The 17552-nt window shown below is 38.0% G+C and overlaps 3 protein-coding genes across 6 annotated transcripts in view; 1 reads left to right on the top strand and 2 right to left on the bottom strand.

Moving 5' to 3' along the window:
- The first annotated feature begins 496 nt into the window (after positions 1 to 496).
- Positions 497 to 3458, top strand: LOC113047054 (uncharacterized). The gene is made up of 4 exons (XM_026208305.1): positions 497 to 1724; positions 2552 to 2716; positions 2918 to 3119; positions 3235 to 3458. Exons 1-4 carry the CDS (start codon positions 1569 to 1571, stop codon positions 3345 to 3347), a joined length of 636 nt encoding a protein of 211 aa, XP_026064090.1. The 5' UTR covers positions 497 to 1568; the 3' UTR covers positions 3348 to 3458.
- A 353-nt stretch (positions 3459 to 3811) lies between these two features.
- Positions 3812 to 9584, bottom strand: LOC113047055 (ADP-ribosylation factor-like protein 6-interacting protein 1). 2 transcript variants are annotated; one of them, XR_003276190.1, is made up of 7 exons: positions 9428 to 9584; positions 8465 to 8598; positions 7241 to 7360; positions 6550 to 6667; positions 5275 to 5359; positions 4017 to 4671; positions 3812 to 3986 (listed from the first exon to the last, which is right to left on the bottom strand). XR_003276190.1 is itself a non-coding variant. In XM_026208306.1 (6 exons), the coding sequence occupies exons 1-6, from the start codon at positions 9461 to 9463 to the stop codon at positions 4553 to 4555; spliced, it is 612 nt and encodes a 203-aa protein (XP_026064091.1). In that variant the 5' UTR covers positions 9464 to 9584; the 3' UTR covers positions 3812 to 4552. The 2 variants fall into 2 exon arrangements, 1 of the variants encoding a protein (XP_026064091.1); XM_026208306.1 differs by having other exon boundaries at positions 3812 to 4671.
- A 1505-nt stretch (positions 9585 to 11089) lies between these two features.
- The window catches only part of LOC113047057 (serine/threonine-protein kinase SMG1-like), a 37275-nt gene continuing 30812 nt past the window's right edge, over positions 11090 to 17552 (bottom strand). For all 3 annotated transcript variants that reach the window (XM_026208307.1, XM_026208309.1, XM_026208308.1), the window contains 8 exons: positions 17293 to 17430; positions 16876 to 17208; positions 15038 to 15265; positions 14690 to 14901; positions 13422 to 13522; positions 13105 to 13281; positions 12462 to 12568; positions 11090 to 12389 (listed from right to left, as the gene is read on the bottom strand). In XM_026208307.1, coding sequence (XP_026064092.1) covers positions 12312 to 12389; positions 12462 to 12568; positions 13105 to 13281; positions 13422 to 13522; positions 14690 to 14901; positions 15038 to 15265; positions 16876 to 17208; positions 17293 to 17430 — 1374 coding nt within the window. In that variant the 3' untranslated portion in view covers positions 11090 to 12311. The remainder of the gene's footprint in view (positions 12390 to 12461; positions 12569 to 13104; positions 13282 to 13421; positions 13523 to 14689; positions 14902 to 15037; positions 15266 to 16875; positions 17209 to 17292; positions 17431 to 17552) is intronic.

Genomic DNA, 17552 nt, shown 5'->3' on the forward strand with positions numbered 1-17552 from the left:
ATGTATACAATCCTTGTTGATGATTCAATCAAGCAAATTCCAAGATCTAGCTAGCTGTATAGAAAATAATATAATGTGCATTAAAATAATAATAATAATAATAATAATAATAATAATTAAACACATGCGATTTGAATAGAACTTTCTTTTTATATATTTTCATTTTTTTCCTGTCACATTTTGATTTGTTTTCTTTCTTTTTTTTTTCCTAATTTTGTGTTTTTAATTTTGGTGCTAGTCTTTATGGAACTAAATATAAAAATTAATGTATTTACAAAATATGATTACCCGTACTCTTTGGCATGCTTCACAGAAATGCTGCTCATTGTGACTGTAAATGTTTACTGTACTGTAATAAAAAGAGTTGAATGAAGGGTGTTGTGTGTGTGGTTAATTCCATAGACAGTAAAAGGTTAATTCACGCTAACAGTTGTAGGTGGCGGTAGTGCGCTGTATCAAACAATAGACTGTATCAAACTAATGAAAACAAGAGCAGGAACAGAGGTCAAAAACATACTTTATGATGGGCTTTTAATGATCACATGAGAACTCACAGAGGAAACTTTCACATGCCCTCAGTGTGGAAAGATGTTCCCACACAAAGGAAACTTTAAGAGGCATATATTACCGTAAGTCACAATGAAAAGCTGTACACTTTCCCTCAGTGTGAAAAAGTTTTAATCTATCACAGAAAAAAGCACACAGCATTCATGTTCAATCTGAAGGAAGGTTGTGTCAGATGAGTTCAGTTGTACTGTGACTGAATATATCAAGGGAAACATGTGAAATTATTTACGATTGATTCAAGATTCAAGTTTATTGAATCTCTTAAATTTTTTAAGCAATGCCAATAATGTTTGTGTGCTGATTGTACATTATAAAATACAAATATTTTGTCAAATTGATGTGTGATGCCTTTTCAATTAATGCAATAAAAACACCTGATCATTTACGAAGAATTGTCAATTGTTTCTCTCAACTGCAGACCTACTGTCAGTTGTACTTATGCGCAAATGAAAAAGAGGGATGCAACTCTAAAAGTGTTGTTATTCTTATAAATCATATGTGCCGGAGCAGAAAGCACTTAAAAGTGACATTCTGTAAATTTTTCCACTGCCATTTTAACATATAAACTGTATAGAGGCATATATTTTTAGAACCATTCAAACGCAAGCATGTCAAATGTGTTTTTTGGCATGCATTTATAATTGTGCTCAGAGAAGCTGATCTCATACAGGAACAGAACTGGACATTTCTGTGCTCTCAAATAGTGGTACAACTTATTAATATTAATATTATTCATAACATTTACCCCACTTTTCTAAGTTGTTATTATTATTTTAAATACTGAGAATAGTATTGACACGTTAATAGCGTTCTTACGTTAATAGCGTTCTTGATAGAAGTCTTTTGTTTTGGCGTTGCTACTAGCGCCTGCTGTGAAACAACAGGATCACACAGTGATTGATCTTCAGTCCTAGTGGAAAGGCGGCAATCAAAAATTCTCCTTTTTTTATTCGTTTTATAGAGTCGTGCCATCTCTAAGAAGAAGAACTGCAGTTGTGTCTATGGGATGTGCTGAAGGCAATCATCAGATGACTTCAAACAAAGAGCGTCCCAGTTGCACACCGACACCGTGCGCACGGGGCAAACGGCCAATGCATCAAAGCACTCTGACTCTTGGCGATCAGACTAAAGACATTTATTCTACTACACAAGCAGAGGTAAGAGCACGCTGCCAGCTATCAGCTTAACATTGGATAATCGCATTTTTTCTTTTTCTCAACCCCTTGGTAGAAAAGCGCATTAGGAACAGCATTAGAACATTACACATATAACGCTGAAAATTCTGAATAGTTCTGGGAGGCATGTGCAACCGGTTATCCCTAATTCTGCGATTTAAACGAGGGGGTGCATAAACTGTCAAGGGTGCAGAATTCGTATTTAATTTCGTATTTGAATTTCTTCTGAATGAGCGCCCACTGTTCACTCTAACTTTCTATTTCGGATCACACCTGCTCTGTGTAAAGGAAGATCAGATATTTGTCAATGAGCTCAGGATCTGTTGAGCAGCAAATCCTCCAGCATGATCTGTCAGCCATCTCTCCTCTCAACACTTGATCAGTCAGATCTGACCTTTCCCATGGAATTGGGCTATGTTTAATCTGTTGCCATGGCTTGATTTTCCCTCCTGGGTTAAAGGTTTGAAATGTTGCATAAATTACATTTGACTGAAACGCTTGTATTGACACATTTAGCATTTTGCCTATGATAAAACTGTGACTGTAAAAAAAAAACAAGTATGGAAATGACATATTTAGAGTTTTGATATTTTGGGATATGGTCATTGCGCTACTTTGGGCACTACTTTAACCACCAAGCAACTACACCCCAGCCCCTCACCCCACCTGTCCTCTTTTAGGAAAACTAAAATATAGTCATTGGTCACCTTAATTCATAGTGCTATTATTAAAAAAAAAAAAAATAGCACTAAATAAATAAAAATAATTTTGCTGACAGGAACTAACGTTTCAACTCTGTTTAATAAAAGTATTTTTCTGGGAGAGGCCTCGATGGTCAAGCGCTGGTGCTTCTGCCCCGAGATCCATGTCATTCCTCTCAGTATGATGGAAAGCTGGAGCTCAGTCACATCCCTGTGTCACGAGGAGGACAGACACACTCCAGAGATGTACACGGCCCAAGGGACATCATACCAGTAAGTCTGAAGTCTTTATTCAGTTGAAGGCAGTAGTACATCTTCACAGTAGGATGTTGAAGCTACTGAGTATGTGAAAATCATATAAAACACATAGAAGTACCAGCTCAAAATACCAAATTAGTACTAAGGATCATTGCTTAATTTGTAAATTGTGTGGTCCTGAAGCCCTGCTTAGGATGTTGTTATGCATATGTACAGCATTACATCCTGCACAGAGTGGGGTTACAGAACAGGACACAGAACAGGGAGGGGGTCGTGATGAAAGAGGTCACCAACCCCGCCGAGGCCACACTGTACCAGACAACATATCAAACCGTGCACTGCACCACTTCCAAAAGATATCAAACAAATGAAGCATGTGGACAGCCAGTCCCCTGGCACAGGCATAATATTATCACAGGTAATTTAGCCACTGTGTATCTACACAAAAGTAGATGCTGAAGTTTGTGTTGCAGTATGCAAGTGACTCTCATAAATGACCATGCAAACAGGCATTTTGCTATTTTGGGCTACAGGAGAGGAGAAGGCAGCAGCTGGGCCCGGGCCGGTCAGAAGACAGTCTGGGGAGAGCATTCTGTGGGAAGCTCGGCGTTGGGAGATGAACAGGGACTCTTTTCATTTATACTAAACATGGCAACAATAAATAACTAATAAAAAGTACTCAAAAGGACTCGAGACATTTCATTGTAGTGGTTAGAAGTCAAATAAAGTTCTACACTGCATGTAGGTCTTCAAAACTTTAAGAAAACTGAAAAAAGAGGTATATTTGAAGGTATGTAATTATCTGGTATATTCGGTCTCTGAATAAGTTACTATAATTTAAATCTAAACCGAAATAGAGGGCTAAAATTAAAGTAAAAGCTAAATATTAGCAAATACTAATTAATAATACTTAACACTAACCCAAATATGATTTCTTATAATTTAAAATAATATACAAGCGTTGTATATGTGTGTGTTTTCTGCCAAGTAAGCATTTCAAATTTGCATTTATTTTTTCTTCATCTAGTACCATCTACATATTATATCAGCTTTATCACTAAAACTGATTTTTTTTTAAATAGTTGACAAAAACAATGATTTGGGAAAAAAAAGTTTTCAATCAGTTTATTATTGTGCTGAACACGCCCAAACACAAAATGAGAGTTAAAAGAGAGAGAGAAGAGAGAAGACAAACTTAAGACAAGCCAGCAGAAACAAAGAAACATGAGGAGAGAAAATGAACATGTATATACAGCCCAGCAACAGGTGTTGGATTGGGAAGAGGCTAGAGCTAGAGGACAGTAATGAGGTCCACACAGCACTAGTACAGCAGTACGGGTCTACAGCTCCCCGACACAAACACTCCAGTTCGGTTTTTCCAGTGCAATTTTCAGAACAGTGCAGAAATGCATATTTCCAAACCATCTGAGAAAGAAGACTACTGATGATGAGGTCTGTGCTTCTAATTAAATAAAGTTAAAGTTTGGTAGATGCTTCAATTTAAAAATGAATGAGATGAAATTAAGCTTGTTTTAGATTTTGCACAGACTTAACACATTTACTACGACGTAAATTATACATTGACGTAAAACGGCTGAAATGAACGCAACATTTCAGTGTTGGAAAAAAAAAAATACTTCATGGAAAACAAAAAGGTATAATTTGAAATGAAACCTTAAAACAAAAGAAAAAATACCTAAGAACCTCAAGAGAGATCAGCGCACATTTAAGCTGTTTACTGGATCAGCTCAGGCTTTGCATTGGTCTGTTGAGATCTGACGTTGAGTGGGGCAGATGACACTTTAACACTTAAATTTATCCGGATTTCACTTTTCACTAGAGCCTAATCTGTTACTCATTCTTCTTCTCCTTCTGTTTAAGAAGTTTGTTGACCTCTCTCTTCACCATGCCAGTATATTTGGTGATGATGCCGTGCTGGTTGAGGCCAGGCAAAAGCAGAAGGAAACTCACTGTGGATAGAAAACAGAACATGAGTGGTCAATCACTAATACAATAGCCCTGTGGAGGTACAAACCTACCCCAGACACTGAATAAGAGCTACTGTTCAGTTCTTACAGTTCTTGTTCTATATATCATACAATTATTCTTATTGGGATATCGATATGACTGGAATCTTCTTTTTTTTTTTTTTGAAAGTACTATTCACTTCATAATGGATACAACACTTTCATCCCAAATGAAAAATGACTTAAACCTAATTGGTACAAAGAGATTTAACAACCTTATGTGGAGGGAGGGTAAGTGGCAGCATATTTCCGGATTGCTTTGCGTGACCTATATACAAGGACCTCTTTGTTGAGCAGCCTAGTCACTGTTTGCATGAGCTTAGCTTTGATAAAGTACAGTGACTTCTCTACAGTTTGCACACTGTGGCGTGTCATAGATCTTACAGTCTTTTTGCTGCTAGAAAGTCGGAATGCATTTGTGGTGTAAGAGACAGGACATGAGCAGCATATTGTACTAATGTTATACAACACTTTCATCTCAGGGGATTTCATCAAGCAGTTTGCTTAACTTGGTAAACTTTTAGTCTATATAAACCGTGTACATACCGATCAGGTAGGTGAGGAAGAGGTTATGCACTTGTTGTCCGATCCAGGCCACAGCCACAAGACTGCTGATGACGGAGAGGTAATACTGCAGAGAAGTAAAACAAGAGAGACCATTTTCTACAGGAATTACAAGAATATACACAAATGCTTTCACTTGCACAAGCTACTTGGTTTGAACAACATCGGATCATTTCGATTATCTGCTCACTGTCTCCATGAGCGATTCATTCAGTCAACCATTGAGAAAGCAAGTGACGGTCTTTAGAGGCATAGTTCACCCAAAAATTAAACCTGTCATTAATTGCTCTCCCTCATGTTGTTCCAAACATGCAAGACATCTTCAGAACACATGAAAATATTTTTGACGAAATCTGAGAGCTTTCTGACTCTGCATAGACAGAAACACAACTACCACTTTCAAGGCCCAGAGAGGAAGCAGTGCACAGAACTCAACAAAATAGTTCAATAATCTAGCTGACATCAGAGGTAAGCCATACTTTTATGAAGCTACGAGAATATTAGTGTACAAAAGAAAACAAATCGCTTTATTCAGCATTTTTTTTTCTCTTCCGCAATTCTCAAGAATACCACAATGCATGCATCCAAAAAGATCAATTTGTGTTCTGAAGATGATAGAAGGTCTTACGGGTTTGGAATGACCTGAAGAACAGTAATTAATTACTGAATTTTCATATTTTGGGTGAACTATCCCTATAACTCATTGGCTCACTTGATTCATTTAAATATTTGGATTCATTAAAGGGAAAGAAACAACAGTTTTGCTGTGGCTTTGTTCTGAACTATTTCCTTTTGTGAAATTGAGCAAAACAGATGATATTGACAACATTGTGTCTAAAATATTACCTTTACAGTTTTAGATATTCGGGAAAACCAGCACTCTTGCTCAAGTGATCTTGCTAAACTACATGATATGATATAAATATCATAAATGTATTCGACAAAAACCAACAAAAGGTAATTTTTGTCCCTCATATCTTGGATTTAATGGTCATATAACTGCATTCTAATAAGCTACATCATGGATTTTTTCAGGATTATGAACATTACATAAAAATGTTCTCTTAGGGGCTCAAGTGCTCCTTAATTATGTAGAAGTAGGGCTAGGCTTGTGTTTGTTTGTTCTTACTGCTGAGCAACAGTGATAAAGACAACTCAGTGGTGTGAAAGAGTAGCTTGGTTCAAGTGTGAAATGCTTATGAGTCACTAGTAAATTCGAAGACATGAAACAAGGAAGGTGCTGTCAAATAAGCATACCATTTTTGGCTTTTCTTCCTTCAGGGCAAACAGACGTTTCCACCATCCAAGCACACGGCGCTGAGTCTTCACAAGGTTCCCACAGATCTCATGGAAACGCTGCTGCTGTTCTGTGGTCCTGCGCAGGAACAAAATAGTGCTCAGAAAACATGCACAATAAACAATGTCTTTACAGGCCCCACAAACACATCAGAATTGTTTACTCCTAAACGAAGAGGGAATCTGTTTTGATTTCTGCTTAGCCATTGCATTTTATTTCTGGGCATAAAACATGACCATATTGAAGGCTTAAAACTTAGAGCCACAGGAAGCTGCCAGATACTAAAATAAATAAATGCCAGGGGTCTGATCTCGACTCGCTCTGCAGAATGTGATGTGCATAGCAAGACCTCTCAGTGCAGAGTGGAGATCTGCTGAGTCAAAGCAACACTGTGCCTGACACTGGACACTCAGCAGCAACTGCAAGCTGTCACTCAAAGACACCAGAGACCCGGCTCCTGAACTAGAGCAAGGGAACTTGTCAGGCGAGACCAGAAGAGACAAGAACATACACGCTGTGCAAATACCTACGTCTCTTCCCAGAGGATCTGAAGAAAAACATGCCATTTGATTAACCTCGCTAGTAGATGATGAGATTGTAACTTTAAAGCCTGTGGGTGAAAGCAGGGCTTGCAGTCATCCATTCACTCACCATTTGTTAGAACCAAAAACACGGGGGGCAAGAGTGGGCACCAAGTAATCAGACAGGCACAGGATCATGACAGTGAAGGACAGACCAGTGAGCACAGAGGGGTCCAAGAAGTATACTAGCCTGCCAATGACAAAACAGATCATAAACTGTACGCAATTAATCAAAAAACAGCAAAAAAAAAAAAAAAACACAGTGACACATGATTAGTTCATAGCACAGGATGTTTCTGAAAGTAAAAGAAGGAAGAATAAAAAAGGAACTCATTCTTATAAAAAGACATCACTATTAAGAACTTTCCTTTAAAAAGTATATCACACACACTATAATATATATATATATATATATATATATATATATATATATATATATATATATATATATATATATATATATATATATATATATATATATATATATATATATATATATATATATATATATATATATATATATATATATATATATATATATATATACATACACACATACATACATACATACATACACTTTTTTTTTTATATAAACGTAAGCATCTTAGGGTGCTTTCACACTTGGATTGACTGCGCTTTTGCTTCAGACCATCTACAAATGTTAAATCTTAAAATAAAACGTAATGGTTACTACTTCATCTTTTTAAAGAAAAAAAAAAATCCAGCAAGTCATATTCAATTTATTTATTTATTTATAAAGCTTCCATGTACTTTCATTACAAAAGAACTTCATTATCGTTTATTTAATTCCAACATAAAAGTTCCTGTTAAAAACTAACCAAATTTAAAAAGAATGTTGATAATTTCCACATAGGAGAGACTTGTTGTTCAATCCAAACAAAAGGAAATATATCGGTATTGGCAATGGCTATCAGCTACCAAAATGAGCTGGAAAATATTGGCAAAATCCAATATGGTGCATCCCTGCTGGCAACATTATTCTAAATTCAAAAATAGTATTCTATTCTTTCAGAATGCAAATGACTGTATACAAGCAATAAGTCCCCTGGCATTCATGACCTCATTCTGAATATCAAATAGATCAGATTACAACATCATAATAGAATATTATAAAGAGCATACGTTTACAATGTCTTACAACCTATATAATCAGAGGCTCTAGAAAAAAAAAAAAAAAAAACTTAAATACTTCAAGCTTTCAGTGTGTAACCTTATCTTATTAACTGAAGTTTAAGATTAGGCCTTTGCTCAAGAAGCAGCTCTAATGACTCACATGAACAGGATTGAGGTGGCACCCACTAACACTGCTGGGTACCACTGCTTCTCCCAGCGCAGGAACTGATCTCCAGCCAGGATCACCTCTCCCCATCCTTGCAGCTGCTCCTCCAGCTGACTCGTCTCTTGAGCCTGGACAAGAGCTTTCAGTCAGTAACGGTGTCAAAACAACGAGCTCTCTTACGACAGACGACACGGCATTATCGGAAATCGTTGTACAATGGGAGTGTCATGAATTCATGTGATGGGCAAGTCCAGCTGGAATGTCAAGAATGTTAAATAGACACCAACTTATATCAAATATATAAGAAGTTTAGGAGAACAGCGACTATGAAATCCTGTGTTCAAACCAGCAGGCCACATTTAAAGGGTCTGTCCAGCTAAGTTACTTCCTTTATCTGGGATATATCACGTACAATTATATGTAGTTAAAATTTTAAAGTGTATTTTAAAAGGCTTAAGCATAAACATCAACATAGTTCTTGGAGGCTTTACAACGAATGTAAACTTAATCTAAAAAAATATTTAAAAAAAAATCTAGACCAGGATGTCAAGACTTTCGTCAAGCTTAACCCCAGCAAAACTCAAAAGCAAATACTTGAAAAACGCAATATATTAAATACATTACAAACCAATAAATCAATTATCCATAAAAACCATTTAGTAAGACGCTAGATGTACGGAGTAATCCGTTTTGTTAGCACGGAGTTGATTAGCTTGCTAACACCTTATCACGCAGTTCATTTCCGTTGCGTTTAACTTACCTTCGGTTCGGAGCATATACAAGACCAACATTTACTAAATTAAAGAAAATTAAGATTAATTGTGTCATGTAATGTTTAATGTTGAGATAACCGCAGTAGATGTCCGCGTGGCATATTGCTAAAGAAGACAACCATAAGACATACATTTCGACAGCAGGCGAACTGCCCGTGAAACGGAACATTAACAGAGCACTTACCAACAGATTTGCACTTTTATTGTCGCCCTCAGCCATGGTTTATTTATTTAGGTGTACTCCAGATATTGTATTGCTCGGAGAGCACGATTACATGAACGCGCCTCCCCTGTACTGCGACAGTCTGTCAACCGACCGTTATTTTCAGGATGTTTTTATCTGAAATTCGGAACACGAGGAATCATGGGAAATGTAGTTCACTAGTGAAATACAAGGGGACTCGTTTAAAAATATGGTACAGTATGGCAAACCTAGCCAACATTTAATCTATGAGCCGTACTTGTATATTTTTTCATGTTACTAGTACTTATTTTTTTAGATAGGCTACTAGTATCTTTTCCATCAAGTACTAGTGCTTATTCATTAGTATAGGTACTAGTGTCTTTTATAAAGTTACTAGTACTTATTCATTAGATACTAGTGCTCATTTATAAGATACTAGTACTAATTCCAATACTGACTAGTATTTAATTATAGTCTTCTTGTTAACAAAAATATAACTTGTACTTATTTTAATAGTTACTAGTAACTTTTCAGACCAGAGATATCCTGAACTTAATAGATACTAGTACCTCTTAAATTTGCATTTCTGTCCAGTATGGTAATCGTAGTCCAAACGGAATACCTGATATCTCAATGACTGATCCCCATAGAAGTCAACATCAAAAATGTTACATTTGTTACTAGTAACAAAAATTACTAGTCACTATTGAATTAAGTACTAGTATCTAATAAGTCCTAGTATTTAATCAATAAGTAATAGTACTGAATAAATAAGCACTAGTACCTAAAAAAAAAAGCACTAACAGTTAATAAGTACTAGTACTTAATGGAAAAGATACTAGAATTTAAAAAATAAGTACTAGTAACATGAAAAAATATACTAGTACAGTTTATGGATAAAATGTTAAAAAGACTTTCCATAGTATGGTCCTAAAACAACAAAGACATTTCCCCCCAACAAATAAGCAGTGAAATGTGTGTAAACTCTAATGAGTGAACAGCTGTGGGCTCAGAAACTATATACTTTGAAGAAGAGCAAAAGATTACATTTCCCCTAAATTAAGAGAAACAAAAATCACATCTTAAAATAATTTGGGTAACACAGTTTAATCTCTGAGCTTAACAAAATGGAATAAGATTAATATATCTTCAAACTATGCTAAAGAAAGGGTACAGATAATGGGATTTCATAGGTGTACATTTCTGTAATGAAATCGTGCGAAAACAAAAGGGCGAAAGCTACACACAGCCACAACATGGAATGGGCCCAAATATTAGTTTTAGTAAATTAATATACGTAATGATTCTATTAATTTACTATTTTATTATATGATATATAGCTTGCAGTTGTAAAATACTTTTCATGACAACTGAATATTTCACTGTAACTTCAAAATAATGTTTCATTTTAAACCAATATAAGTTCAAGTGACGAGTCAACAAAACCTACATTTGCTAATAATTTAATACAAAACGTGTCATGCTCAAGAACAAATAGGCTTTCCACATTGGGTTACCATTAACCTCAGGTTAAGCAACCTTACCAGACTTGGTTTTTGAAAGGGGGTCACAGCACTGCTTTATGTAGTCTAGCCCCTGAACAAGGTTAAGTTGCAGTACAAAAGATAGTGTGAATTAACAAGTGTAAAAATCAGACCAACATGAACAAAAACAGCAAATGCTTTATTAAAGACCCAAGAGGTTTAATTATAGTTTTATTTGACCAACAAAGTGGAGTAAAACCATTAAGAGACAACAATTGTAACCATCACCACATCACTATTCCATTACTTATTTCTCCCACTAAAAATGTAAAACTAGGTCAAGATCAGTAAAATGCAAGCTTTAATGAGGACATGTATCAGCGGTGATACACTTCCACAGGCAAGTCAAAAAAAGAAGAGCAATCTAGACTAAATCCATAGCAAAGAAGGAAAGGGAGAAAGAATCTACAATACACAAACAAGATCAGAGATGAATACTAAGAAAAAAAGCATTTAGAAACTGATTCGCACATCTCACCATATAGAGCCTGGGTCATGCTCAACGATCAAATCAAAGAGACCTCAGACTGAGCACTTGGCAACTCCAAGCACTTCATTCATTGTGCCAAATATTCAGAAACACGTGACCGTAAATGTTCACAAAGCCACTTTGCAATTTGCCTTTTAATTGAGAAATCGGTTCAGTATGTTGGTGAAGGAGTAAAAAGTTATTTTTGCAGCATTTCCTATATATACTTAAGGGGAAAAGGTCATTTTTTGTGGTTAAGAAGGAACTGTAAGGTCTGCCAAAGGCTTCCAATGGAGTCCTATGAGCCTTCTGTTCACACAGCCCTCCACACCCGCTCCAGCAGGAGACAGCTCAGCCGCAAGTCGTGCCCGACCCAGAGCCATCCAAAAACAGAGGCCAGAAGACCCCTCCAAGACTGGATACCCTTTCCCTCCACTCTCACACAAATGCAGTCTTAGAAAGTCGCTAATTACCGCAGACCTTTGCTCTAAGAGTGGATAAACTGTCTCCTGCAAATTTTCCCTGTGGCAAATCCTATTTGTATTGATAGTTGACATTTATTTTGTTGTTGATACAGGGGTTGGTTGGGGGGTAGTTCAAGCCGCGTGTGCCTAGACCCCCCCCCACCCCGCCTCCCCATCTTGGTGAGCTCCCCACACATCTCGGGGGAAACAGATGCAGACCCATTTCGTTGTGTTAGCTGGATCGCCAGGTGTAGCTGTGCTACGGGGATCCGGTGTGGGTCCGAGGGAGGGTCTCTACACCCCCCCCACTTTCCTGCATGGTGCTCTGTGGCTCCATTGCCCCAGACCCAGTGGATTTCGGTGGATTTCTACCCTCGCTGGACCAAAGTGATCTACAAGGATCCCGTTCACACCCATGCTGTCCATCCCTCGTACAACTGTGCCAGGTTGTCCAAGTTTGTCGCCTCTTTGATGACGTAATCCACCTTAAAGAGCAAAATACATGGCATTAACAAACAGCAGCAGTAAGGCTGTATATATAAGGAAGGAAAGCTCACCTGTTCAGTGACACTCATTCTCCTGTTAGGGTCCACGTCTCTCCCTTCCAGTTTGGCCTTCACCCTCTTCCACACACTAACAGCGTAGGAATTCCTCTCTTGCACGGCTGAAGGAAAAACTGCTGATCAGTGATCTTAGTAAAGCTTCAAGTTGATTTCATAAGAGGACTTTAATGAAAGGCCCTATTTTCGTTGTCAGTACAAACTGTAATTTAAACGTTATAAGTTAAAACTGCCTGAACGTGAACATCAGTGAAGTGCTTTTCATCCTCAAGCGAACATGGAACTATAGGTTAAAATAACTGAAAATAGGATCTTGTAGATCAAACATGCAGATCTAAAGATTCTAAACCACTTTTAACCACTAATTTTGTTCAAATAAATCCAGATTTGGTAAGCGAGAAACAAAAAAAATACAAAAATGACAAACCCCAAAACTTTTGAATGTGAGTGTCTTTAAATCAATAGTTTATAATAATTAAAATGTTTAAACCAATTGCATGATTAGCATTAATTTGATGAATAGTGCCTTTTAATACGCATCTTTTAAAATAGCCACATATTGGTCAAGCACACAAATGTTAAAATTGCGACATTTATAAACGGACCGATCTCTTGAGACGGCACTTGGATCTCAACTAACCTCTTCCAGTTTTGGGATCCCGCACGGCTCTTTTGGGGCTTGGGGCCAGTCCTTTACTGTTGATCATCAGAGTGCTGGGGGGAGTGTCCACCGGGGTCCCAAAGTTTCGAGGAAGAGCTTTGCGTGCATTCTGAGACATGCTGTCAGGCTGGGTCTTCACACCACTGCAGCGCACTGCTATAGTGACCGAGAGAGAGAGAGAGAGAGAGAGAGAGAGAGAGAGAGAGAGAGAGAGACAGAGAGACCAAACTCAAATCACCAACAGAGGAAGAAAAAAAAAACACCATGAAAGAACCAAAGCTAGATCTTAAACTTACCAGCAGCAAAGCTGGTCTGGACGGTGGAAGTGGGACTTGCACAGTCACTTCCTCTCTCAGTGACAAGAGGAGAGGCGAAGCTCACCAAGCCATTGTAGATGCTAAGAAAAAAAAAATCCTGAAGCATTACAAGTTGCGTTCTAATGGTGTCACATCCCAAAATGTCAGTATTTTGGTACCAATACCAGTGAAACTCCACAGTTCTCGGTACCAAAGCAAAACACAAAAGTACGCCAATTAAAAAAATTGGACTATAATTTAATCCAAACTTTGTGCATATTTAATTTAAAAGGGCTTTTGAAATTTAAAATCAAGAACAACAACTAAGTTAGTTTAAAAAATAAAATATAATAAAAATAAGCCCAGAACTGCTTTTCTGACTGATATGACACCATGTTAACCATTTCTACATTCCCTAGCCTGCATATTTTACAATTCATTTAAAAGCATCTGGTGTGTAAAAATAGTAAATGTGTCATCCTGTTTTTTTAACCTTAATAAAAGTTATAGTAGCATTAAATAGTTAATAAATAAACTTCATTCTAATGCAAATTCTATTAGCATTAACCTCACTTATGCTAACGGTTAAATACTCCAATAATAGCATTTATTTCAACCTGACATTCAAAATAAAATATTTAATAATATTCATAACAGACTATTACAGCACTATTTGTGGTGGCATATATATACCCACTGCTCCGGGTGTGTGTTCACAGTGTGTGCGTGTGTGTGTGTGTTCACTGCTCTTTGTGTGTGCATTTCGGTGGGTTAAATGCAGAGCACAAATTCTGAGTATGGGTCACCATACTTGGCTGAATGTCACGTCACTTTCACTTTTTATATGCAAATTAATTCTCTGCCAGCAGGAGGCCTTGAGCGAGAGAAGTTTCCCCGGGAATGGCTGTAATCAATTAAGCACTGAGCCTGCGCTCACAAACGCTGCTCACGCATTACAGGCAAGATGAAATGAAAGTGACATCCATCATTTTCGGTTCCCTTCAGAATTACAGTGATATAAAAACACCCGCACTGGGTGTCGACTTTGATACGTACAGTGCTCATGTGATTATTCAACAATGTCAAAGCCTTTTGGAAAATCTATTTGTGATGGTCAGTTTTGATATTGTGGCGGCCGCCTCAAACAAATCAATGTATGGGAAACACAATGAAACTAACCTGCTTGAACCCTTTGATTTGATCTGGATGTCTGTCTTTAAAGTGTTTTGTCAGTTTGGTATGTCTCATGTCTATAGTGTTCTGCTCACCTCTGGCTCTGAAGCTTTAGCTCCTTCAGGGTGGCAGGGATCTCCTGCAGCAGCTCAACCTGCTCTTGGCTGCGTGGTTGACCTGTAGCTTGCACTACTGTGAAAAGCACTATCTGCACATTGTCCTGCCATGCTTTGTATTCGGACAGGAACTGACGCACACTACCCTCATAAGTCACTTCCTCTCCCTCTGCAAGGGCATTTTCCTCATCCTGCCAAATTGAAAAGCAGGTCTCATTAGAGTGCACACAAAGGATAGATATTCTATAACACTTAAAAAAAAAAAAAAAAACACTGTCAGCGGTTAAAGGTGACCAATATATCATTTAGCATCAGAGGCTTATATACCTTTGCCATGGCACGCAGGAGGTGCTTAACATCAGCAAGCTGGCGGTTGTGATTGGACAGGATGACTTTAATGGAGTCGACCAGCATCTGCAGGGTTTCGGTCACTCTCTCCAGCTGCTGCTCTCTTTCCTCCTGCATGGCTCTCTGACTGGACATCTCCTGGGTCAGCTGAGTCTGTGCGTACACAAGCCACTCAGGCCCACCAATGGACAGATCCATGGCAGCACTCTGCAAAGACACAACCCAGTGCTTTTCAATCAGAAACTGACCACACCAACAGATTACGGTGAAATGTGTTTTTTTTAATTCACAAGTAGTTTAAGTGATTTGGAGGGATGCGCTGCTCTCTTAAGACTGGAGTAATTATGTTGAAAATTCAGCTCGTCATTACAGAAACTACTTAAGTTACTTTTAAATGGCACGTTTTAGAATAACAGTTTTTTTTTTTACAGTATTTTTTTAATCAAACTTGGCGAGAATGCGACATCATAAAACAAAACCAAAATAAAAATTACCGATTCCAATTGACTACCGATCACTATCGGCTGAAAATCTCTTTGGGATATTTGATCACCGGTCTCTATAAAGGCCGATCTCATAAACCGATTTCAAGCTGATGTCGTGAGAGGTTTGGCACAACATTGTCTTAATTGTAATAATTATAATGCTGAAGGTGAGGTGCAATTCATATTTCATCATTAAGTAATTTGAACTATCTGTGAGATAATTTCACAAAAACGGAGAGTGAATCTAGTGGCTTCAAATCACATGGGGTCCACACTATAAGCGAGCTGCACACTGCACAGTTGACACAGGAATTGTCACTTGCACGATTGCGGCTGTGTCGCATTATCACAAAAGTTTACAAAAAAGCATTTCTTTTAAATTCTTTAAACCATTCTCGTGCGCCCTCCTGGAGACTAAGCACTCATGCACACTCTGAAGTGCACACACACGTTTACAGAGCAGATTTTTCTTGAGCTCATGTTAACTGATAAAAGCGTTCACTGTGTCTACTGTGTTTCACAGTCAACTGACTATGGCTATTTGGCAAGGTTTAAAGGAAAAAAGCACTTTTAGATAAACAAGGCAATAACAGACAGCAATCGTGGAGGTAGGAAAAAGTTATTTATAAAGCATTTAAACAATTAAATCAAAAGAAAAGGCAGTAGAGCGGACTGTTTCTGTCTATAAGTTTTCATTTAGAATTTATGTGATGATGTTTGTGATAAAGAAAAGTACCTTAAGTGTTTTGCTACTTGCTTGAGCAACTTAAAATATAAATCTATAAATCTAGAAGTAAATGCAAAAGTAAAAAGCATTGAATAATCGGTTTCTTATTTTTATTGCATTTAAACGCGTCTATGAAAGACTATTACGGTTCTGTGTAATAAAAAAAATAATAAAAAAATCACAGTGCTGAAAAAGCATTTTCAGTAACAATGTTTGGATTCTAAATCAAAATGACAGATAAATGTTGTGTGCAGGAAACAGCCACGGATCAGTTGCAGACTCCTGTGTGAAAGCACAGTGAGCACCAGCTGCTTCTGCACCGATTACGTACCGAATTAGAACACCCCCTTCTCAAGAGTCACTAAAGAGGGAAATTCAACCTAAAAAATGAAATTCGGGCCCTGAAAAAATGTCTAAATATATTGATTGGATCAACACTATAAACAATTATACACGATAAGGATCATTTATAAAAAGATCGGCATCGGTGATCGTATCGGCAGATATTGCTTCTGGTGATCAGCCTCAAAAACCCCGATCGTACCACCCCTAGTAGACAGAATAACAAAAGAAAAAAAAAAGCACATTTTAACACCCAGCCTCACCAGTCTATGCAGCAGCTGAAGTTCCAGAGAGGAAACGGAGGTGCTGAACTGGGCAGCGTAGGAGCAGGTGGCCTGGCATCGTTTCACAAGTTCAAACAGTGTAGCATCCATGTTCAAGGCTTCTGGAGTGCGGGTACGCAGACCTTCGAAGTTGAGAATGGTGCTGCAGAGAAAAGTAACCTGGTTGGCACGCTGACTCTCCTTCATCACCATGGCACGGCGTTCTGCTATAGTGGCCTCAAAGTCCTGCAGCACTGGGGCGAGTGCAGGGTTTGCGCCACCGGCCCACTTCAGCCTCTGCTCTATGCTGCCCTCTAGACTTGCCAACTTCTCCTGCAACACAAAACCCAACATTTTAGATGAAAAGGTTTCCATTTAACTTTTGACACGGTTTCCAAAACATGCGACGGCGTTCACCTGGACACCGCCAATAGAAGCGTCGTCCTGACTGAGTTTGTAGAGCTTCTTCTTCATGTTGCTCAGGATGATGGAGCGAGGCGGCGGACTGACCGTCATGGGCTGCGTCCTCGCACCGAGAATGTCCTCATGCTGCCACTGATGAGAGAGAGCAGAAGGTGAAGGACACATTTACTGATGCTTCAGAAAATTTCATGTGTGAGATCCCACAAATCTGCTGGCGCTGACCAACGAAAAGCTGCTTGGTTTTAAAGTGACTG

This window comes from Carassius auratus, chromosome 28, assembly GCF_003368295.1.
Source record: "Carassius auratus strain Wakin chromosome 28, ASM336829v1, whole genome shotgun sequence".
In the NCBI taxonomy this organism is placed as follows: Eukaryota; Metazoa; Chordata; class Actinopteri; order Cypriniformes; family Cyprinidae; genus Carassius; species Carassius auratus.

What these genes read in the sequence shown, in the direction of transcription:
- LOC113047055 (XM_026208306.1), bottom strand. Translation starts at nt 9,463, where the DNA reads ATGGCTGAGGGCGACAATAAAAGTGCAAATCTGTTG. An exon ending in GCCACCTCAATCCTGTTCAT is followed by an intron (nt 7,361 to 8,464) that starts GTGAGTCATTAG and finishes TGTCATTGGCAG; the next exon opens with GCTAGTATACTTCTTGGACC. An exon ending in CTTCCTCACCTACCTGATCG is followed by an intron (nt 4,672 to 5,274) that starts GTATGTACACGG and finishes TTCTATCCACAG; the next exon opens with TGAGTTTCCTTCTGCTTTTG.
- LOC113047054 (XM_026208305.1), top strand. Translation starts at nt 1,569, where the DNA reads ATGGGATGTGCTGAAGGCAATCATCAGATGACTTCAAACAAAGAGCGT. An exon ending in GCCCAAGGGACATCATACCA is followed by an intron (nt 2,717 to 2,917) that starts GTAAGTCTGAAG and finishes GCATATGTACAG; the next exon opens with CATTACATCCTGCACAGAGT. An exon ending in CAGGCATAATATTATCACAG is followed by an intron (nt 3,120 to 3,234) that starts GTAATTTAGCCA and finishes TTTGGGCTACAG; the next exon opens with GAGAGGAGAAGGCAGCAGCT.